General features: G+C 40.3%; 1 protein-coding gene across 1 annotated transcript in view; it reads left to right on the top strand.

Moving 5' to 3' along the window:
• LOC122654383 (transportin MOS14) overlaps positions 1–23,917 on the top strand; it is a 67,191-nt gene that overhangs the window by 25,563 nt on the left and 17,711 nt on the right. Inside the window, exons 10-14 of the mRNA XM_043848452.1 lie at positions 3,280–3,355; positions 3,527–3,647; positions 3,735–3,834; positions 4,097–4,178; positions 11,652–11,734. Coding sequence (XP_043704387.1) covers positions 3,280–3,355; positions 3,527–3,647; positions 3,735–3,834; positions 4,097–4,178; positions 11,652–11,734 — 462 coding nt within the window. The remainder of the gene's footprint in view (positions 1–3,279; positions 3,356–3,526; positions 3,648–3,734; positions 3,835–4,096; positions 4,179–11,651; positions 11,735–23,917) is intronic.

Raw genomic sequence — 23,917 nt, 5'->3', positions numbered from 1 at the left:
CACAAGGAAGATGCCTGATGAATGGAGGTGAAGCATTGTAGTTCCGATGTACAAAAATAAAGGGGATAGCCAAAGCTGCAATAACTATAGAAGTATAAAGCTAATGAGTCACATTGTGAAACTTTGGGAGAAGGTTATTGAAGCTTGTTTGAGAAGAGAGACTCATATTTTGGCGAGCCAATTTGGCTTCATGTTAGGTAGATCCACGACAGAAGCTATCTACTTATTGAGGAGGCTCATGGAAAGATATAGAGATAGCAAGAAGGATCTTCACATGGTCTTTATTGACCTGGAAAAAGCCTATGATCGAGTCCCTAGAGATTTAATCCAGCATGTTCTAGTGAAGAGAGCGGTGTTGAGTAAATATGTGGACGCAATTAAAGATATGTATGAGGACGTGGTGACTAGTGTGAGATCTGTGGGAGGTCCAGAAAAGGAATTCCCACTTACAATTGGGTTAAATAGAGATCAGCCTTAAGTCCTTATCTATTTGCACTTATCATGGACGACCTAACCAAGACCATTCAAGATGAGGTCCCATGGTGTATGCTCTGCGCCGATGATATTGTTTTGGTGGATGAGACAAAAACAGGGATCAATGCTAAGGTAGAACTATGGAGATCAACATTGGAAACAAGCGACTTTAAGATTAGTAGAATGAAGCCGAAGTATATGATGTGTAATTTTAGTCATAATATGTTGGTTACTAACATAGTGTGAATTGGGGAAAGGGAGATACAACAAAGTTACCATTTTAGCTATCTGGGGTTAATCGTAAATAAAGAAGGTGGCATCGAGGATGATATTTCATATAATTTAAGTGGGTTGGATGAAGTGGAGAGGCACGTCCGGAGTGTTGTGTGACCGACGTATTCCTTTAAAGCTTAAAGGAAAGTTCTATCGGACTGTTGTACGACCAGCTTTGATGTATGGGGCAGAATGTTGGGCGGTTAAGAAGTGTCATATTGAGAAGCTATATGCGGCCGAGATGAGGATGTTAAGATGGGTGTGTGGAAAAACTAGGAAGGATAAAGTAAGAAATGAACGTATGAGAGCTGACCTGGGAGTTGCCCCGATCAATGATAAGCTTCGAGGGAGTCATTTGAGGTGGTATGGTCATGTTCAACGGAGGCCTAGGGGCGTCTCAGTAAGGAGGAGTGATATGATCCTAATTGAAGGAGCTAAAAGAGCTAGGGGCAGGCCTAAAATGACCATAGGAGAAGTTGTGAGGAAGGACATGTATAATCTAGGTCTTGTACCTAATACGACCTCGAATAGAGCCTATTGGAGGGCTAGGATCCATGTACCAGACCCCATTTAGCCTCTTTCCTCTTACTTTCATCTTTCATCCTTCATTTATCTTTTTCCATTCTTTTTATTTCCCATCTTTCATTTGTAATTTTCCATTTAGTATCTCATCTCTCTCCCCCCCCCCCCCCTTTTTTTTTTTATATGTTTAGACCTCATTTTTCCCTACGCTGTTTTGATTGGATCCATGTAACCGACCCCATTAAGTTGGGACAAGGCTGAGTTTGTTGTTGTTGTTTGCTGAATTGGAGAGGTGCATCCGGAGTGTTGTGCGATCGGCGTATTCTTTTTTAAACTTAAAAGGAAAATTTATAGAACAGTCATACAACCGGCTATGCTATATGGTGCAGAATGTTGGGCAATTAAGAAGCATCATGTAGATAAACTCAGTGTAGCGGAGATGAGGATGTTGAGATGCATGTGTGGCAAGACTAGGAAGGATAAAGTAAGGAAGGATCATATTGGAGCTGATTTGGGAGTGGCTCCGATACATGATAAGCTACGAGAAAGTCGTTTGAGGTAGCTTGGCCATGTTCAACAGAGCCCTTTGGATGCTCTAGTGCAGAGGAGTGATTTGATTCAGATTGAAGGAACAAAAAGAGCTAGGGGCAGACCTAAAATTACCCTAGGAGAAGTGGTGAGGGAAGGACATGCATAGGTTAGGCCTTGTATCAAGTATGACCTCAAATAGAGCTGATTGGAGGGCAAGGATCCATGTAGCTGACCCCATTTAGTTGAGATTAGGCTGAGTTGTTTTTGTTGTTAACTTGTCTTGTAGGTTGATTATTATTGTTAGGGGAAATGGTTTCTGTGGAGGAGTGTGGCCCCTGCACCCAAACACAGAAGAGGCGAAATGACCACCCCGCTCCTTGTGAAAGGCGGAAATGCCCGCCCAGTTGATCTTCCGCGCGTGCTCCCATTGCCCCCGCGCTCGTGCGTTGTGGCCACGCTTCCCCACAAAGAACTCTGCCCCTTATTGTTATGATTTTTATTTTTTGGTAAGTACCTATAGCTTGATGAAGAAGGTCGTGCTTGGTGTGTTGGTCAAGTGCTCACTTGCTGAACGCTTGGTCATTGGTTCAAGTCCTGGAAACAGCCTCTTTGGAAACAGGGATAAGGCTGCGTACATTTGACCCTCCCCAGACCTTGCTAAACGCGGGAGCCTTGTGCACTGGGTACAACCTTTTTTTTTACCTATAGCTTGATGAGTTATAGTTGTTTGTTTATTTTGGATGTGGAGGTTAACAGTCATTTTAAATGCTTTGCCAGCAATTAATCATCCTATGGGTGTGTTTGTGCGTCTGAACAAAGTATGAATCTCTTCTTGGTAATGGCTGTGTGATGTAGTATTCAGCTAGAAAGAAGAGAAAGAAATGACTTTCCTTTGGTTTGGGTTGGTCTGGTTCAATTTTGAACCAGTTCTTTGGTAGTCTGGTTCAAACCTCACGTGCTACTATTCATGTGTTACTGCTTATGCGGTTAATGCCAGAAGCCAACTTTTATTTTCTTATTTTAATGAAGACTCAAGTGTTTGTAGTTGGCTGGCTTTGGGACTCTATAAGTCCAGCCTTATAACTGTCTCTCTTTTTAGAATTGGAGGACCAAATCCAAACTTAAAAGGTTACTTGCTTCTGCCGTCAAAAGAGGTGGAGTCCCAAATATGCTGGAAGCTTGTGTTTGGTGCCGCTACCAAACATATATGCATACTGCATAGTTCCTTACAACTGGCCTAATGAAGATCATAATTTGATGAAATATCTTTCAGCCCTTATCACTTTTTTTTGGATTTTCTTGAAGGCTATACTATAACTGTCGCTCATCGTCAAATCTCCTTGTGGTTTATTCTGCTTATTGAATCTGAAGGTTTCAAAGCTCTTGCAAATGCTTTGTTTATTAAAATCTGCAAATTTGTTAGTGATGATTCCTTTTAATTAATTGTTGTACTGAGAAAACTTTTTCATATATTGTTAGGATGAGGAAGATGTGAAAGCAATTGCTCGGTTATTTGCTGACATGGGTGATTCTTATATGGAGTTGATTGCAAATGGTATATTTTTTTATTTTACTGAAATATTTTATCAAAATATTATTCCTTTTTTGTATACGCCACAAGGCTTTCAAATTGTAATATTGGATATTCATTGCTATTGTAATGAGTGGGATTGAAGCTTTACGTTATCTGATAGTCGTTCTCTTGTGTTATGACTTCTTTCTTTAGGTTCTGATGAATCAATGCTAATAGTGCGGGCATTGCTAGATGTTGCTTCACACCCAGAATATGACATTGCTTCTATGACATTTAACTTCTGGCACAACCTTCAGGTTAACTTGACCGAAAGGTGAATCCTGATGCGATTATACTCACATGTTTCTGGGTTAAATACCTGGCGAAAAAAAATATGATTCTAGTGATTCTAACCCTACAGGGATTCCTACTTATCATATGGAAGTGAAACATCCATTGAAGCAGAAAGAAATAGAAGGCTGCAAATTTTTCGTCCATCATATGAATCACTTGTATCTTTGGTGAGTCTTCCAGTTTAGAAAATCAGTAAGTTTTATAAATTATATTACTGAACATAATTGGCACATTACATATTCTCTTTCCTTAAAAAAATTTAGACCACTACTTTATATCAGTATAAATTATACTTTTGAAAAATAATAGCATTGTAGATGCTTTCATGACTGTGTTTTGATTAAGCAGAGGATGCACTCATTACAATGTTTGGGTTTTATTCGTATCTTATTTTTGGTTCCTTCTGGAGTTGAAAGTTCTTCTATGCAGGTTAGCTTCCGAGTTGAATATACCCAAGATTATCAAGACCTTTCAAGGGAGGATCTCAAGGATTTTAAGCAGACTAGATATGGTAGCGTATATTATCATTATAACCACCATTATTTGACAGAGATCTTCACCATCCATTCTCAATGTTTGCCGAAAGTGCCTTAGTATTGAAAACTGATTTTTTTTTGTTTCTCCCATTTCTATTATTGTTCTATCGGCTATTGGAGCTGTCCTAGTTATGAATCAGTAGTTGTTGCACCTATCCAAAATAGTCGTTGGTCTTATTTTGTTTAAATTTTTTTTTAAAATTTTCATCCTGCAGTGTAATTCTTTACCCTTCCTCCTCCTTTTTATCCATAATAAAATGCTATTATAGAACCCAGGGTGCGGATCCATACATTCAGATTCTTGGCCTTCTAAAAAAACATCATTCCTGATAAATTTACGCAGTTTTCTTACCATCTCTTTGTGAAAGTGAAACTTTTCTTGATAAACTCAGTTCTAACATTTACCACAGAAATTATGGTTGTTGACTTGTTTTTTTATTCTCCAGTGGTATGTCTCATGAACCTGTTCTAGTTCTTAAGTTTGGGAAATTGCAATTTTTCTCTTTTTTTGACTGCTGCATCTTATAATCAATAAATTCCAAACTGTGTCTCTGGAGCATTGAGTTTAACCTTGTTGCCTTCAATGAATGAAATTTATTTTTTAATAAGTGGGCAGACTCTAGCTTGCTGTTATATGTATCATAGTGATGCAGATGCTAAGCTGTATGGGAAGAAATACACTAAAGGACCTCATAGGAGAAGGGCTGGTTTACTTCACCAATTGTTGGACCAACCCAATGGGCCATCGGGCCAATCAACTTTATGTTGGGCCAGCCCAATAGGGCTGGGAGTTGTGGGGTCTCTCAAACCCAGATCCTGGGGGCATTATTGTCAATCTTTATTGACAAATTTTGGGACTTCAAGTGCTGGCCGATATTACCCTTGGTGGGGACCACATGAAGACTTCGGCTATCACCTTGGAGGAGTGAAGATTTGACTATGTTTCTATTTTATTTCAGTCCTAGTTAATTATAGTAGTTTCTATTTTGATGTTGCAACTTATTAAGTTTCTAGTTCTCTTCTTACTTGAGGTGCAAGTATAGCCTTCTTTATATTGTAACGACTGTTAGTGCCTCCCCCACGATTTTTATGATTGATTGAAGATTGCTTTAGCAAATTATGATTCCTTTTGTCAAGTTTTGATTGTGACTTGAAGGGCTGAAGGAGCCTGGCTGTGAGAGCCTAATCCACCTATCCCCACCTTCTATTTTCTTCTCTTCTCTATCTCCTTCTTCCCTCTCCGTCGATCTCTGTGTGCTGCTGTGCTATTGTGATTGCTCCAACCATTGAGAAGACTACACGAAGACTACTGCTGCTGCCCCAGTGGTGTTGCTGCTTCTTATCAACAAGGAGGTTCGAACCCACCATTGTTGGCCTGTTTCTGTCCTACTGCCAGCAATAATTGAACTTGGATAACTCTGAAGATTGAACTCCGTTTCCAGCAAGGTTTTGAGGGTTAAATCACATCCACAAGGGGCCTACTCGATCCCAGTTTGAGTCCATTCTGTGGGCTGGTTTGCTCTACAGCCTCAACCTTCTAATTTATCACCAACTCAGATCTCCTCTGCAGTTCATCAGACCTGACTCAAAATTGCAGCAAAGCCTCCTAATGTAGTCCTAGAATAGGAGATAATCCTACTAGGAGCCAGATAAAAGCAAGGTCTGGTCAAGCCTGCTGTTTGGGGCTGATTAGGAGCTGTTTTAGGGCAAAATTAGGGTTTAGGATGGGAATTTGGGAATGGGGTTTATAGGGTATTAATGGGCAGGTCTAGGGGGTCAATATGGTATAAAAAGGTTAGGGTTTGGATGAGTTTTGAAATTCTGCAATTCTGGACAGAATTGAGTTGCAGGTTTTGGGGCTTTAATGGAGTTAGGGTTTATGGGATTCAAACAAAAAATAAAGGGGATCAATTGGGGGAAAGGATTAGAGGATTAGAAGAAGAATTTTGGGGTCAAACTTACTGGAGATTCCACTGGCAGCAAGCTTCGACAGTTGTGAAGGATAAAGCCACCTTCGAATTTGAAGAAGATCCTCCCAGCCGTCACGGCGTAAGGAGTCAACTGGATTCCACTAGTCCCTTTCCACCTTGATAGAACCACAAGGATGCACACTCACAAGGAGCACAGGAGAAGCAACAATGGCAGCCAACAAGCAAAAGCTTTTTTCATTAATCAAATTCGTGTATAATGCTGGCCTCCCTTACAAACTTACATAGAAGACTCAAAAATAGACTTAGACAGTAAAAAGGAATGGCCTAATCCTATCCCTAACCTATTAGGTAATTTAAATTGACTAGGAAACTAAAATACTAAAGGAAATAGACTCAAAACATAGCTGGACTTATAGAGTCTTAATCCAGCCCAACTTACATCACATGACCACTTAAATTGTCACATGACCACTCAACCAAGTCACATGATCACTTAAATTGAACCAATTGGATGCAACCAATTTGAACCGGTTCAATTAGAAAATATAAAAATAAACTAAGTATTGAGCTAATCCCGTATGCAACCTATGTACCCCTAGTTTAGGCTCATTAAAGTGGCCTAATACATAGAAAACCCTTGGGAACAAAGGCCCAACATGTATATAACCCAACCCTAGGCCTATTTCTAAAGAAATAAGCCAATATCTATGATGAACCTACATCAACTCTCCCCAACTTGAAAAAATTCGTCCTCGAATTTTGCAGTGATGAGGGGAAATCAACATGTGATCAGCAGCTTTGACCATCCCCAAACAAAATTCCGATGAGGCAAGAACATTGGGGATAAAGTCTTCAATGCGTGGAGATTTCTCTTCGAAGAACCATGGTGGCATAACAAACTTTATGTGTTCTGCCTGTGAATCAGTAGCAACTGTCAATGTCTCGTCCATAGAGCCTTCAGTGTTAGCAACCTTCTCATCTAATGCATGAGACACAAGCTCCACCTCTTTAAGAGCAGTATCTTGAAGGTCATTGTTTTCCTTTGGAATGCTCTCAATCAGCTTTTCATCTTCTATTGGTTCAGCCTTATCTATATTGGTTTCTTCACCATAGATCATTTCAGTAGGATCTTCTGTTGGTGCATCTGCTATTGGTGAAACTTCAAACACAGTCGATGCCACTTGCGTTTGAGTTGACATGTTCGGCAGTCCCTGTGGCTGTACAGTCGATGTGGTCACCTTTGGTTGTAACCTTTTTAGAGTAAATAAATAGTATAGACGGTGTCGATCAGGTAGGACACACGAGTTGTTTTCAGGTTCAATCCAACCTTGTCGCTCGTCCAACCAATCACCACCTACTGCAATAAAACTCGTTGAATGTGGTACCGTCTGACACCAAGCACCATCATGGTATGAAGAACACCCAAATTCAACATAGACTTTACCTGTAGGCATGATGCAAATCTCTCCTGATTGGGACAACATATCCACCACGGATTGTGAAATAATGTTGTTACGTCGCCTCTCATCAACAATTAATATGGTCGTGCTCCCATTGGGTAGACAAACTCGGGTCTTAAAAACGAATGGAGGTGGGTCTTTCGAGGCTTGGTTGGAGCTTCCCTCCGCCATAGCTTTGATACCAATTAATGTAGTCCTAGAATAGGAGATAATCCTACTAGGAGCCAGATAAAAGCAAGGTCTGGTCAAGCCTGCTGTTTGGGGCTGATTAGGGGCTGTTTTAGGGCAAAATTAGGGTTTAGGATGGGAATTTGGGAATGGGGTTTATAGGGTATTAATGGGCAGGTCTAGGGGGTCAATATGGTATAAAAAGGTTAGGGTTTGGATGAGTTTTGAAATTCTGCAATTCTGGACAGAATTGAGTTGCAGGTTTTGGGGCTTTAATGGAGTTAGGGTTTATGGGATTCAAACAAAAAATAATGGGGATCAATTGGGGGAAAGGATTAGAGGATTAGAAGAAGAATTTTGGCGTCAAACTTACTGGAGATTCCACTGGCAGCAAGCTTCGACAGTTGTGAAGGATACAGCCACCTTCGAATTTGAAGAAGATCCTCCTAGCCGTCACGGCGTAAGGAGTCAACTGGATTCCACCAGTCCCTTTCCACCTTGATAGAACCACAAGGATGCACACTCACAAGGAGCACAGGAGAAGCAACAATGGCAGCCAACAAGCAAAAGCTTTTTTCATTAATCAAATTCGTGTACAATGCTGGCCTCCCTTACAAACTTATATAGAAGACTCAAAAATAGACTTGGACACTAAAAAGGAATGACCTAATCCTATCCCTAACCTATTAGGTAATTTAAATTGACTAGGAAACTAAAATACTAAAGGAAATAGACTCAAAACATAGCTGGACTTATAGAGTCTTAATCCAGCCCAACTTATATCACATGACCACTCAACCAAGTCACATGATCACTTTAATTGAACCAATTGGATGCAACCAATTTGAACCGGTTCAATTAGAAAACATAAAAATAAACTAAGTATTGAGCTAATCCCGTATGCAACCTATGTACCCCTAGCTTAGGCTCATTAAAGTGGCCTAATACATAGAAAACCCTTGGGAACAAAGGCCCAACATGTATATAACCTAACCCTAGGCCTATTTCTAAAGAAATAAACCAATATCTATGATGAACCTGCATCACCTCCTCTCCAAAGGTCCCACACTCGATCCAAGTCAGAGCCCAAGCTGGTGGCTGGTTTGGCCTGCAGATTTACCTGCTATTTTGGTGTTGATGCTATTTCTCCCAATTTCACCACTGGAATTATATGAAACTTTCAGCACAGTTTTCCCTCTTTACAAGCTACACTTGATCCCTACTTTGGTGGTATTCTCATGGCTGGTTTGGCTTAGAACCCTAACCTGCTAATTTGATTTTTGTGGGTTATTTTGGGACTAGTAACCTAGTCTTACATTACATAGAGGCAACAACAAATTTAGATATCTGCTTGTGGCATGCTCGAAGGATCTTTCATTTAAGGGAAGACTGCCAATGTCATGGTGGACATGGTGAAATGTGCATAAAAAAAGAGTACAGTGATGCAATCCGGGGTTCCAAAAATCCGGTTTGGAACTTCAGATTGCTTATGGGCCCACCCAATCAGCAAGACTCTAAGTTTTAAAAGGGAATGTCAGTTTGGTTATTCTTGAAATTTAAAGGGCTACCAAGGGAGATGAAGAGGGAAGGATACCAACGGAATTAGTATTTATTGGTCAGGGGCAGATGAGGTAATAAAAATAAATAAAGGATAAAACATAAAACTGAAGGTGAAAGGGAGGGCATATCTGGAAATAAAGAGATAAGGCTTTAAAGACAACTCACGATTTGAGGTTCTCTACAACCTCTTGACACTAACCAGCGGTAGGTGAGAATTATCTTCGAAGATGGGATCTTCCTCTTGAGAGACTCAATCGATTTGGAGCTTCAGGAAGTGAATTGCAACTACAAGTCCTTCCAAGAATTGTAGGAGTCAAGTAAAAAGTACCTGCAATAAGAGAGCTCGATGGACCTGAACCTAGGTTTGATGGTGACTGAGAAACCTGACCTGAACATGGAATGGGTTCTTACAATGGAAGAAATATTTGGGGCCAAGATTCTCTAACTACAGTTGCCCCTAGAGTGGTTTAAAGACCCCAAATTTCAGCCCAAATTGATGAAGCTCTACAGAGTTTGGATTCCAGGAGTCTGGACTGCTTACACCGTTAGAACAGAGAACAGGAAAACAAGATGAACAAAATAACAGAAGTGATGCAGTATCACTTGACTGGGTGGACCAGAATGATGGGCTTTGGAGACCCAAACCCAGACAGAACCAGTCCAATGCTTTTTGGTCTAACAAGGGTTGGAATTAGTTATTTAGTTGGTTTTATTTATGTCTTTTATTTGTTTTGGGTTGACTATGTACGAGTTAGATAGAGTTGGAGTTTGAGTTGTAAGTTATTTCAATTTCATGGTCTAACTAGGAGACTAGGAGTCTTGTTATTTATTTCTTTAAATACTTGTATGTAACCCAATAATGGTGATAGTGAATTGAATAGAAGTTTATTGGGTTTACTTTTGGAGAGTGTGTGATCTCTTTCCCCTTCCCTTGCAACTTTTTCCTTCCCCTATCCGGCCCTCCACCAAGAAGAAGTGAGCACAACCACATTCACAACTGTGAGAACTCCTCAAAACCAAACTTCCATTCAAATCTCTCTTTGAGTCCCATCGTAGGTTATATGTATTTAAATAAATAAAAACTGTAAGAGAAAATAGAAGAGGGCGGACCTCGGCGCAACGGTAAGGTTGCTCCGTTGTGACCTAGTAATCGTGGTTTGAGTCAGGAAACAGCCTTTCCGAGTCTCTGCGAAGCGGGGGTAAGGCTGCGTACATTATGACCCTCCTGAGACCCCATAGTGGCGGGAGCCTCGTGCACTGGGTACACTCTTTGTAAGAGAAAATAGAAATTATCAATTTAGGAAGCTAATCTTAACAAGGAAAAATCTCCTATTCTCCTATCCATAAACCATAGTTGTCATGGAACCTAAGCGAACCAAGGCGGTCGAGGTGGGCAAAAATTAAGGCCACCAACAAGATGCCTAGACGACCAAGGCGCCTATCTAGACAAATCCGCCTGAACTAGTGGGAGATGAACACTTTGGTGAAAATATCAGCCAATTGATTGATTTTCTTCACAAAAGGAGTGCAAATGTAGCCATAGTCAATCTTCTCCTTGATAAAATGTTGGTCCACCTCAATATGCTTTGATCGATCTTATTGTACAGGGTTGTGAGCAATACTTATAGCAGAGCTTTGTTATCACAATAGAGCCGCATAGGTCCTTCAATGTCAAATCCCAACTCCTGAACCAATCGTCTCAACCATAGGAGTTCACATACTCCACGGGCCATTGCCCTAAATTGTGCCTTTGCACTTGATTTAGCCACAAAATGTTTTTTGGTTCTTTACTTGACCAGATTACCACCCACAAATATGCAATAGCCTGATGTAGAGCGTCTATCAGAAGCGGGGCCAGCCCAGTCGGCATCAGTGTAGCCTTCAATCCGCAAATGGCTGTGCTTGGCATATAACAATCCCTTTCCTGAGGTGGATTTGAAGTATTTGAGAATGTAGCATCCAAATGCCCACTTTGGGAGCATGCATAAACTGACTCACTACTCCAACTGCATAGGTGATATCTGGGCGAGTCAGAGAGAGATAAATCGGCTTCCCTACTAGTCTCTGATGGTTGCATCAACAAGGAATGATCCACAGTCTTCTCCTATCTTTTCTGTTAAGAATTTTGCTTTCTTCTAGTTTTGCTGGTCCATAGGATGTCTACAACTTATTGGTCTTTTTTTATATTCGAATTTTATGTGATGTAAGTATTGTCCTGTTCTTGGACCTGAAGGTCATTGTTTATTCTTCATTGCGTATTAGTTTTCTAGTTGATTTTACTTGGCTTCTCTCATTTCTATGACGCTAATGGATTCTATCATATTGCTAGCTGTGGCGGACGTATTAAGTGACACAGCATCAGTTTTGGGTGGTGAGACGACATTGAAAATTCTTTACACGAAACTTGGGCAGGTGAGCTATTTTACTTTTAAAAGTGGTATTGCCAATTGTTATGGCTCCTATTTATGGTCCGTTTAAGCAGTGAATAAATGCTGACTGCAGCCTGCAGCCCACCCCTCTCAAAACCAGGAATTCATGCTGCTGTTTCTTTTCATTTCTGTTATTTCTCTATCTTGTGTTCATTTATGGCTACTGATCAACTAAATTTTCTTCTGTTCTCTGGATTATTGCCTCTCTGTCCGAATATAAAGAATTTTATTTCTCAAGATAGACTCTACATTTTCCTCGTCTCTTTCAGTCCTAGTTAGTAAATCTGTGAATTATGGTTGGGGGGGGGGGGGATGTTTTTTCAGTTAGAAAACCTCATTGCCAAATATTCAGTAAATTTTGTTTTTTAACCCCCTCTGTATCATTCACAAATTGCTTGCAAAGCAAAGAATTCATTCATGGGACTGGGGCTCCAACTAAGTGCAGTTGGAAAGCATTCTAACTGAAGTCTTTGTTCAGCAATGTTTGATGGGGCCCAAATTTAGTGGACACATTGTCCACGCTGTCGTCTAATTATGGTTCTATTTTCAAACCAATTTGATTTCTTCTTGTTTAAAAATTATCAGTTTTATTTGGTATGTAGTACAAGAACCATTGAAAAAACAAGGGGGGGAAACCTGGTGCATAGCAACCAGATGGTTGAGATAGGCTCTCAAATTGTGACATGTGGCTTATCCAGGTCATTCCCCATCTATCCAACAGTTAGAATGACCGAATGAATAATCTACATCGTGAACCAAGCTTCTGCAGTTGGAACGCATTCCGACTGTGTTGACCACATTTTGCTATCATTGTATAATCAATCCTTGCACACCAACACACACCCCCCCCCAAAAAATAAAATAATAAATAATAAACAAAAGCAAATTGCAATAAAGTTGAACTTACGTTTGATTTTGGAGTGGTGCCAACCCGTACCAAAGATGATCAGTTGGCATGCCTATTTGTTGACAACCTCTTCTTTAATCAATGTTCCCAATTTCGGTTGAAAGATTCAAAATTTTGTGAAATATATCAGTTCCCCTGAACCTCAAAATAATATCACTTGGGAAATACAAAGTTGCATATTTGTTGAAATAAGCAAAACAAAATTATCGAAAAGTCAAAATTTTGGTCAAAATGTTCCATTCCTTCATATGAAATACCAAAATTTGAGTCAAAATGAGTCAAAACTGATTGAAATTGGGGAATGAGTCAAAATGATTGAAATTGGGGAAACAAGTTGAAATTACGAAAATGCTTCAAGTTTATTCAAGAACTCACTAATCTTGGGAGGTTGAAACCTCTCCCAAACTCATATCCAAATTTGGATATTTGTAGACGAGTGCGTTTAGCCCCTTGTCTTTCCATTCTTTCCAGCTATCCAGTCCTGATGGAACCAAAAATGACAAACTCATTCATTTTTTTCCGTTACCGGGGTCAACTCCAAAGCCGTATTGTCTCAAAACAAGGAGTCCATAGAGAAACTATTTTTTGTTCCTTTGTCTTGAACTTCGTGAAGAGCTCCATTCTATTTCTCCCTCGTTACGAACAAAAAAAGTGGCTGCTGCAAATGCTCTATATTCGCTCTGAGCTCATCAAGTGCTAGTGGCCTAGCCTGCCTGCCTGCCTTATCAGCTCTATTTCTCATTTGTAAGGCCCTCCCTGCTCCTTTAGTAGATTTTACGCTGGTCTGGTGAGCAGAAGCAGAGCTAGCATAAGGTTTTAATTTACTCCTCATTACAAAGGTTCTCCCTCCTTCTGTGAAAGGATCCCTTACGAAGCTGAACTAAGAGCACAAACACTGAATGGTTCAGTGGGTAGTTATGCTCTGTAGTAAAAGGATGAAAGGTAGGTTTTAACATTGAAGACAGCAGAAGAGAAGAAAATAAATAATACAATCGCTTTGAAGGTAAAGGTTGGAGGAACTCTTGTCCCCTCTAAGGCCGATCAAGATGAGGGCCCCTTCAGATAAAACCCCCAACGCTTTACTATTATCTAAACCCTCTCCTTCCAGGCTTCCAGCAATAGAAGAGAAGAAAAGTAAGTACCTGGAATTAAAAAGACCTCTATCCGATTAGACCAACTATGATAGTTTCAGGGGAAAGAAAAAAAAGAAGTAGAATTAGGTTTTGTTCTTTTGTGTAAGCATCTCTTTCCTCGGTTGATTAGTCTGCTCATTCAGTGTATGATTCTTATCCAATTGCTTCTGTAGATCAGTATTAAAATGGATCTAAGGTTGAATCATATTATTATTATTAAATTTTTTTTTTGAATCTGTTCTTTTAAAGGGTGAAAAAAAAAAACAAGAAATATTATCTGTCTAAAAATAAATTAAGCAGCAAGCTCCCATGACAAGATTGGAAGGAAATTCAAGAATTTTTGCATAGATTTAGTTTGAAACTTCAAGAAAGAGAAGTCTGTAAAACTTATCTTGGTTCACTTTTTTTTGCTAGTTCTGAGCAATGTTTAAATGCTTACATGAGGTTCACATCATATTATGAAAGTTTGTTGGAGGTTTGCAAGATTGAAGCATCTTTGCTTCTTTCTTTTAACCCTAAATTTCTCAAAACACATTTTGCCAAAAAGATTATGGTGATTTGACTTTGTTAGGCCCATATAATTATATTTTTAGAGCATTGGCTCTGTTGCCCATGAAAATGCATAGACATTAGTATGAATAACATGATGTCAATATTTTAATTATGTGCATAATGACTTATATAGGTGAAACTTGAAAGGACACAATACCTCCACTATGCACTAGCAATAATATGTGTATTTATGCTTAAATAAGTATCTCCTAGAGTTTTCTTACAAATTCCTTACTCCTTAGTACCATAATTTTCCCTCATTCCCAAAAGTTTACCAAAATTTGACCAGTTTTTGAGGAAATATTTCAATTTTGATAGTGTTGAAATGACCATCATGTTGAAATCTCAAACAGTGTATGGTGTTCTTAATTATGTTACTTAGGGTTTAATGGCTGTGTGATAAGAGTATGGATGGAGTTTTTATGTGGTGGCCCCAGATTTTTCTGTGTTGAGAAGGCATAATTTAGGTTCTGTTTGGTATTTCTTGGGGACTATTTAAAAGAGAGTAACAGAATTTTTTTTCTTCATAAAAAGCAATCAGCTCATACCAAAGATTAGCCTGGCCATTTCTTTATTGCTATTGGGTTGGCCTAGCTCTCTAATGTAACTTGGAGGGGTTTGTCAGTTTTTTGGAGAGACGGAGACTGGTTTGTACAGCTACATGTTTTGTTTTTGGTTGTGCAAAAAACTTTCGCAGCATTTGGCATCCACACATGGTTTTAAGTTTCGTTCAAAACTTGAAGTTTCGACCGAGACGTATCGGTTTCGACACTAACCGAAATGAAACCAAGAGCCGATACTAGTTTGGTCCAAGTTTTGATCCTATTTTGACAAGTGTTGACCAAAACATGGTTGAACCATATATATAATTCACAGGTTTGTATCACAACCTGTCATATTTTGACATGTTTCGACCGAGACCTCCTTGTTTCGCAAGTTATGACACTGCTCCTTGGGATTTTGCCAAAACTTGCAGTTTTTGGCCGAGACTTGTTTGCATTCTTCTACTCGTTTAACCCTTCTACAGCTTGGATTTGTGGGATTAGAGCTTGAAGATGGTTTTCCCTCTAAATCTATTTTATGGAAGAATTAGACATAGTAGTTTCATTTCAATTTTTTATTTGTTAGATAGAATGGCCTGATCTACGACTTCATGGTGTCGGATTATTTTTTAGGTTGTTAAATTATTTATGGAATTTTCTGGTGGTTTAAAAAGAGATTTTTCAGCAATAAGTTTTTTTAAAACAATAGGGGAAATATGTGATGGATGGATGTTATATTTATATATGTTAGACACCAGTTTGGCATTTGGAGAGTATGGTGGCTACGGTGAATCTTCTATCTCATTCCCCAACATTGAGTATGGGGGTGGGTCAGGTGTTGGGTCATCTTTCGTCTACATCATCTTCACGTATCCGACCCAACTTTTTGTGCTGGCTCCACTCAGTTCAAGTCTTAGTGAGCCATTCCCTAGGTTGGTATACTTCCGGTATGTAAATATTTAAGTTTATAGGTAGGCTGTTATGGATACTATCAGAACATCTGGACACAAAATATGTCATGGGATACATATGTGTTGCATTCGAGGAGCATCGACAAAATCTTCAGTCATACGCAGCTTGTGGATTAGACCCGCCAATAAACTTCATCAATAAACTTCATGTGGTATCGAGTGGTGAGTGTTGTATACTTGTGATTCCCTAACCTGATGTATGTTTTGATTGTTTTCATTGCATATTTACATTTCCAGTAGTTAAATTATATGTAGTTAGTGTTTATAATAGGGCTAGTGTACATCAGGATTTAGTATACACTAGCAAACTTGGGTCCAAGCCACAAGTATCATTTTGGGTATTATTTTGTGATACTAATTCATGGAATAAGTGTAAAATGCTAAAGATAGACGGCACAAAAAAAAAGGTTTAAAAACCATTTTCTGGGCCTCAAGACCTAGGTTTCGATTTTCTCCCAAAAAAATCCCAGGTTTTAACTAGGTTTCAGATTCAGCCAGGGTTGTAACCTGGAACATTGCTCCATGCCATATCATACGGTTCTGTTTTTTGCTTTTCAGAATGCACAAAGTACTTGTTAATCTACCCGGAAGCATTGTACAAAATTTGTCAGTTTTGCAGGCTGTCGAAACAAAACAGCCTGTGATACATAAAGATGTCAAGATTTTGATTCTGTCCATCTCATTTCGCCGATATTCCGGTCGAAACTGTTTAAACCCTTTGTTATAAATCACACATTTCGCATTTCGACCCATTTTGTGCACTTTGCTTAGTTTCAACTCGGAACCTTGCTAAACACAGTTTTGGTGCTTTCTTGGTCAAATCATTGCCATGCAAGGTTGGAACTAGTGCTTGGCAGTAGAGGGATGCAGTGGAGGGCCGGAGGCGATGATTTGCTGTGTTGTTGGACGATTTATGCATGATTAGAAGAAGCTATATCACTTCTTAAAAATTAATTTTTACCAAAACATGTGATAGATACATGGTTGTTGGGATTCAATTTTTTTGTGTTAAACACCGTAGGCTGATCTATGTCTTCACGTAGCCAGAATTAACTTTCTGTAAAAAAATGATTTTTTTGCAACAAAATTGTGAAAAAATAGGATTAATACCTAGTGTTTGAAGGTCAATTTTATATAAGTTTGTTGTAATATGGGTCCAAGGGTAAATCTGTCCTAGGGGTATTTTTGTCCTTGTACCTATTCTAGAATGTTCCCTGTTATATTATAAATAAAGGCTGGGCTATGATCACATTGATCAAGCCAGCATTCATGGAATTCCACATGGCATCAGAGCCAAAAATGTTCCGGGGATATGGGAAGTAAATTTTTTTCGATTTTTTCTCTCTTCTTCCTTTTCTTTTTCGTCATTCTACCTAAAACCACCCACCGCCAGCCCCTCCACCACTTCCGTCAGCCACAAACCAACCCTCCACCACTTCCGCCAACCACCGACAACCCTCCACCGCCTCCGCCGACCACCGCAGGCCCTCTCCCTTCCTCCTGCCACCTCCGCAAGTCCCTCCCTCCTTTTCCGCCACCTCTACAATCTACACACCTCGGGGGGGGGGGGCTTCCACCTTGTTCGATTTTTTTTAAATCCCTTGGTGGTGAGTTGACTCCCACCAAGGGTTCCTTTTTTCCCCTATATATGTTCTGATTTTTTTTTGGGGATTTGTCTCTGCCAATTTTTCTCCAGCTACCATGCCTGACAAGTTAGAGATCACGACTGCTTCGACTGGTTCTGAAGATTCCAACCAACGGGACTTTGTTCCCTTTCCGGTGAATCCCATAAAGTTGAATGGAAGCAATTATCTTCTATGGTTTCGTTCCTGTTTATTTGCTATTGGTTCCCATGGGCTCTCTGGTTATATCACAGGCACTAAGGTCTGGCCTATAGAGGCTGGATCAGCTCAGGATCGATGGATGAATTTCAATTTTTTGGTGATGTCCTATTTGGTTAATTCCATGGACCAGACCATTGCTGGTCGTTATCTTCTCCTTGATACCGCTGCAAAAATTTGGAAGACGGCTCATGACACATACTCTCAGGCTGGGAATGTAGCCCAATGCTATGAACTTCGTCAGAAGCTCCATACTACCAAGTAGCTGGAGTTGTCTCTGTCCCAATATTACAATACCATGTGCACACTGTGGCAGGAATTGGATTTTTTTGGGCACATTTAAGGCTACCACGGATGTTGATGCTACAGCCTTCAGGAAGTGGGAGGATGGTTTACGGCTGTTTGATTTTTTGGCCGGCCTAAACATTGAATTTGATAATATCAGGTCCAATATTTTGAATCGGGATCCTCTTCCCTCTTTGGAGCAGGCCTACGCCATACTTTCGGCTAAGGACACGAGGCGCACTGCCATGGTTCATCCTATCACTCAGGAAAGATCAACCCTAGTTTCTGGTTCTCAATCTTCCCGTGGAACTTCCTCTCGTCCTCCTACTGATCGGCTAACTAGTGATCGCCCGCCTATTAAATGCGATCATTGTGGGAAGGACTGGCATACCAAGGACCAATGTGGAAGCTTCATGGTATTCCTGCGGATACTCGTGGGCGTGGAAAGGCGGGGTTCCAATCGGCCTAGTAACTCTCATGCTAACCAGGCTGCTAATGAAGATCAATCTGACCAGTTTCTTTCCTCTGTGCTGCCTGAGTTGCAAAATCTGCGGGATATGGTGACTCGCTTGGACACATCTTCTTCGGCATCTGTATCTCCTTCCATGGCAGCTTCGGCTTTGTCTCTACCTGCTCCTTCCAATGCACCTTCTTCCACAGGTATTTCTTTTGGTGGGAATTGCACCTTGGTCATGCCTGACTCTTGGGTTATTGACGCAGGGGCAACCGACCATATGACAGGTTCTTCCTCTGTTTTTACCACATATAATCTTCTTTTAGGCCAGTCAAAGGTTCAGGTTGCGTATGAGTCTCTTTCTTCTATTTCTGGGAAGGGATCCGTTCAGTGCACCTCCTCTCTCACTCTTTCCTCTGTTTTACATGTTCCTATGTTTACTACTAACTTGCTGTCCATTAGTAGTCTAACTGAGGATTTAAACTACAAAGTAATATTTTTTCCAACTCATTGTTTATTTCAAGATTTGGAAACGGATAGTACGATTGCATGTGGTAAGGTGGTTTATGGTCTGGATGTGCTTGAAGGTTCCCGGACAGCATTGACATCACAACCGGCATCTTCTACTTTTGATTCTACATTGCTTGAGTTGAACAATTGGCATCGTCCATTGGGCCATCCCCCGATTGGGGTTTTATCTGATTTATTTCCTAGTCTGGTGAAACAATGTAATAAACACAATTTTTCTTGTGATGCTTGCATTTTGGCAAAGCAAACTCGGAGTATTTTTCCTATTTCAGATAATAGAAGTTTGAGTCCTTTTAGTTTAATTCACTCTGATGTTTGGGGCCCTGCCTGTTGTGTTTCTACATCTGGGTTTAGATGGTTTGTCACATTTATCGATTGTTTTAGCCGGACAACTTGGGTATATTTGATGCATAGAAAGAGTGATGTGTTCAACTGTTTTATGTTATTCCACAAAATGGTCCAGACGCAGTTTGATTCCAAGATGAAGATTCTTCGCTTAGATAATGGCAAGGAATATATGGATGGTGCTTTCCGTTCCTATTTGGACAGCCATGGGATCATACACCAGACTTCTTGTGTTGACACTCCTGCTCAAAATGGAGTGGCTGAATGCAAGAACAGACATCTATTGGAGGTAGCTTGTTCACTTATGTTCACCATGTCTGTCCCTCCTCGTTTTTTGGGTGATGCCGTGCTTACAACTAATTGCCTCATCAATCGACTTCCATCTCGTGTCTTGGGTGGCTGCTGTCCCTTGGATATATTGGTTGGAAAATCCACTTTTGTAGTACCTCCAAGAGTGTTTGGCTGTGTTGTGTTTGCACGTAATCACCACGTCCATGGTAAGCTTGATCCCAAAGGATTACGGTGCATTTTTCTTGGTTACTCACTGACTCAGAAGGGCTATTAAATGCTACCATCCTCCTACCAGAAAGGTGTTGGTCGCCATGGACGTTGTCTTTCGGGAGTTGGAGGCTTACTTTCCACCGCCGGTACTTCTGCAGGGGGAGACTCAAAGTAATGAAGAGGTCCCGCTGGTTGCTCCTTTAGATGTTGAGATACCAACCATTGAAGATGTTTCTATTGAACTAGAGGATGGAGTTACAAGTCAAGAATAAGAAGTGGGACAGATTGAGCAACAGGTGCAGGGGGAGAGACTTGTGAAGTAGAAATACACTTGGGGGACTGATTTTCCTATAGTTGGTCCTCGGTACAAAGAGAAAGAAACCACCACCGCTGCACCACCTACGCAATCGGCATTTGTTCCTACTCCAAATCTTGCTCCTAGTCATACTTCTGGTAAGCCCCTTCTTGATCCTAGTCTTGATTTACCCATTGCTGTTCGCAAACAAAAAAGAAGTTGCACTCAGCATCCTATCTCAAACTTTGTGTCCTACAACTCTCTAACTCCTGCCTTTCATGCTTTCATATCCGCTTTGTCCTCTGTCTTTATACCTAACACTTGGCAGGAAGCAATAGCTGAACCAAAATGGAAGGAGGCAATGAATGAAGAAATGCTTGCCCTTGCGAAAAATCAGATCTGGGATTTGGTAAGTCCTCCACATGGGAAGGGGCCTGTTGGTTGTAAATGGGTCTTTGTTGTGAAGCACAAGGCTGATGGTTCTGTGGAGAGATGCAAGGCTAGATTGGTCGCCAAAGGGTTCACTCAAACCCAAGGAATCGATTATCAAGAGACTTTTGCTCTTGTAGCGAAGATGAATACTGTACGGGTCATCATTTCTTGTGCTGTGAATCAAGGATGGGAACTCCAACAACTCGATGTGAAGAATGCCTTCCTACATGGAGACTTGGAAGAAGATGTCTACATGGAGATAACCCCCGGGTTTTGCCTCTTTAGAGACTCTGGGGAAAGTGTGCAAGTTGAAGAAGGCCCTGTATGGTCTGAAGCAGTCCCTAAGGGCTTGGTTTGGCCGATTCCACAAGGCTATGATCACGTATGGGTATAAGCAGAGTAATGCAGACCACACATTGTTTGTTAAGAGAGTGGGACAGCAAGTTACCCTTTTGATTGTCTATGTTGATGACATAGTAATCACAGGCAGTGATGCACATGAGATTCAGAAGCTGAAAGCTTATTTGGGCATGGAGTTTGAAGTCAAAGATTTGGGCAAATTGAGGTACTTCCTAGGGATTGAGGTTGCCTATTCAACTGAGGGCATATCTCTCTCTCAAAGGAAATATACCTTGGATTTATTGAAAGAAACAGGGATGCTTGGGTGTAAACCAGCGGATACCCCTCTGGAGCCTTACACACATTTGAAGAGTAAGGAAGGTGAGCCAGTGGACAAAGGCAGCTATCAGAGGTTAGTGGGTTGATTGATTTACCTCTCACATATCCGGCCAGACATCACATATGCTGTAAAACTTGTCAGCCAATAAATGCATGATTCTCACTCTTCTCACTTGGAAGCAGCATACAGAATTCTTCGTTACCTCAAGTCAGCTCCGAGGAAAGGAGTATTGTTCTCTCTACACAGCCATCTCCGGATAGAAGCATACACTGATGCAGATTGGGCTGGCAGTCCTGATGATAGGAAGTCCACATCTGGATATTGCACATTTATTGGAGGTAACCTAACTACTTGGAGAAGCAAAAAGCAAGCTGTTGTGGCTCGATCTAGTGCTGAAGCTGAATTCCGAGCTATGGCATAGGGTATTTGTGAGCTTCTTTGGCTCAAAGGGCTTCTGTAAGATTTGGGGATGAGTGCTGATCTTCCTATGCGACTCTACTGTGACAGCAAGTCAGCAATCAGCATTGCTCACAACCCGGTCCAACATGATTGGACCAAACATGTTGAGATTGATCGGCACTTCATCAAAGAGAAGCTGGAACAAGGAATTATTTGTATTCCATTTATTCAATCTAGTGAACAGTTGGCTGGTATCCTTACCAAAGGAATTAGTACAAAATTGTTTTTTCCTATTGTTAGCAAGTTGGGCATGTTTGATATGTATGCACCAACTTGAGGGGGAGTGTTGTAATATGGGTCCAAGGGTAAATCTGTCCTAGGGGTATTTTTGTCCTTGTACCTATTCTAGAATGTTCCCTATTATATTATAAATAAAGGCTGGGCTATGATCACATTGATCAAGCCAGTATTCATGGAATTCCACAATGTTGGAGACCGTTGTCCGCTTTGTGGCCTCACAGAGTTTGTTTTTTTTCCCTATCCAGAAATTAATTATTTAATTTCTAGATTTTAAAAATTATTTTGAAAAATTGCAGAAAATTCAGAAAAATTGATAAATAATTTGTCTTGGGTTGAAAAGTCTTTAAAATTGATGAAAGTATTGCTGTTCTATTCACAACTGAAAATGATGATTCACATCTCATTCCATTATTATTTTTCATAAATTATGGGATTATTATTTCTAAAAAAAATATAAAAAGTAGTTTTAATTAAGAATATAAAATAAGAGTTGTGGAAAAAATAGGATATTGTTATATGATTGTTGTAGGAATCTTAAATGATGTAGTATAGCTAATAATGAATGCATTTTTTGATGTAATAGTGTAAGATCTAAGGAGATTGCACAATGTTTGACAAGTGGAAGAGAAGATATAGCATGGAACATGGAGTGCCTAAAGAAAATGATATGAAAATTTACAGTGTCATTATTGTGGCAAGATAATAATTTCAGGGGGACCACTAGGCTGTATTGGGATCTGGATGGTGGCTACAGGGATGTGGCCAAATTCAGCAAGGTTCCTTATGAGGTACAAAAGGCCATGGCTAAGATCTTGAAAGGTGGAAGACAGAGGAAGGCCAAAAAGCAAAGGGCAAGAGAGGAGTTTGTGGAGGCAATGCTAGAGAGACACCCACCAAGAACATGGGTTGACAGATGATTCTGATAGTGATTTCATGTCTGCTGATGTGGAGACAGAAGTAAAGAGGAGACAATTCCAGCAGGCTCAAACAATGAGCCGAGTCTCACATCAGGTGGAGAGGATTAGGAGAGAAGAGATGGGGAAAGGAGCTCCTTTCCTCTGGTTCTAGAATAGCTGCATTTGAGGCAGGGGAGGAGGAAGAAGCAAAGGCAGGGTTCGAAGTCAAACTACCATTTTGGGTGTGGTTTTTTGAAATCTAAGGGCTCCATTATGTTTAGAGGCCCTAAAATAGGGTGTCCAAGAAGTTTCAAAAAATAATTTGGCCCTCAAAAACAACCATAGAAATTTGAGAAAAAAAAGGTTCAAGTTTCGACTGAAATTTTGGTTTCGGTCGAAAACGAAACCTGGAACCTTTCCGGAAGAAGGTAATGGCATTAAGGAAATCATTCTTTAGTCATTGACTTTCTGCCACATGGAGGCTGATTTGGTCATTCTGAGTGTTGGATAGGGTACACTTCCGGGGTTGGCCATATTTACGGTTAAGTGGTCCATCTCAACCGTGTGAATCGCCATGTATTGGGCTCTTTCACCTTGTGTTTTAGGATTCAAACTTATTTTCAAAGTCAGTGACTTGCTCTTCATATGGCTAAATGTGTTTGTGCTGAAGTTACCGGGGAATAGTAGTCGACTTGAACACAATAGGTGGCAATTGAAATGCCACACAACAGACATGGGTGCTAGAATGGCTTTGTTGATTGCCAGTCTAGCCCACCATTCCCAATAAAGAAAAGGAAACAAAACATCTGCTCGTGCCAAAATTTGAAGTTTTTATTTTTAAATTTTTTTTTCTGCCTTTAATCATGACGACATTGTGGCAATCAAAAAGTTGAACCCCCCCTCTCTGATGGTGCTTATTTGATGCAAGTTATTTTGTTGCTGATTTACACCTTACCTTTATAATGTGCTTTGCTCTGGTAAATACCCTGTGGTTATGGAATTTCAATTAAACAAGCCTCATGTATTTTACTTTAATTTCTCTTCTTGTGCTTGGAAAGGTAATTCTTATAAATTGGTTGGATTTATGGAATTCCTTGGAGACAGTT

The sequence above is a fragment of the Telopea speciosissima genome, chromosome 3 (genome assembly GCF_018873765.1).
Source record: "Telopea speciosissima isolate NSW1024214 ecotype Mountain lineage chromosome 3, Tspe_v1, whole genome shotgun sequence".
NCBI classification, from domain to species: domain Eukaryota; kingdom Viridiplantae; phylum Streptophyta; class Magnoliopsida; order Proteales; family Proteaceae; genus Telopea; species Telopea speciosissima.
Note: the sequence above shows the minus strand (reverse complement) of the source record. Positions and strands in the feature narration are given on the sequence as shown.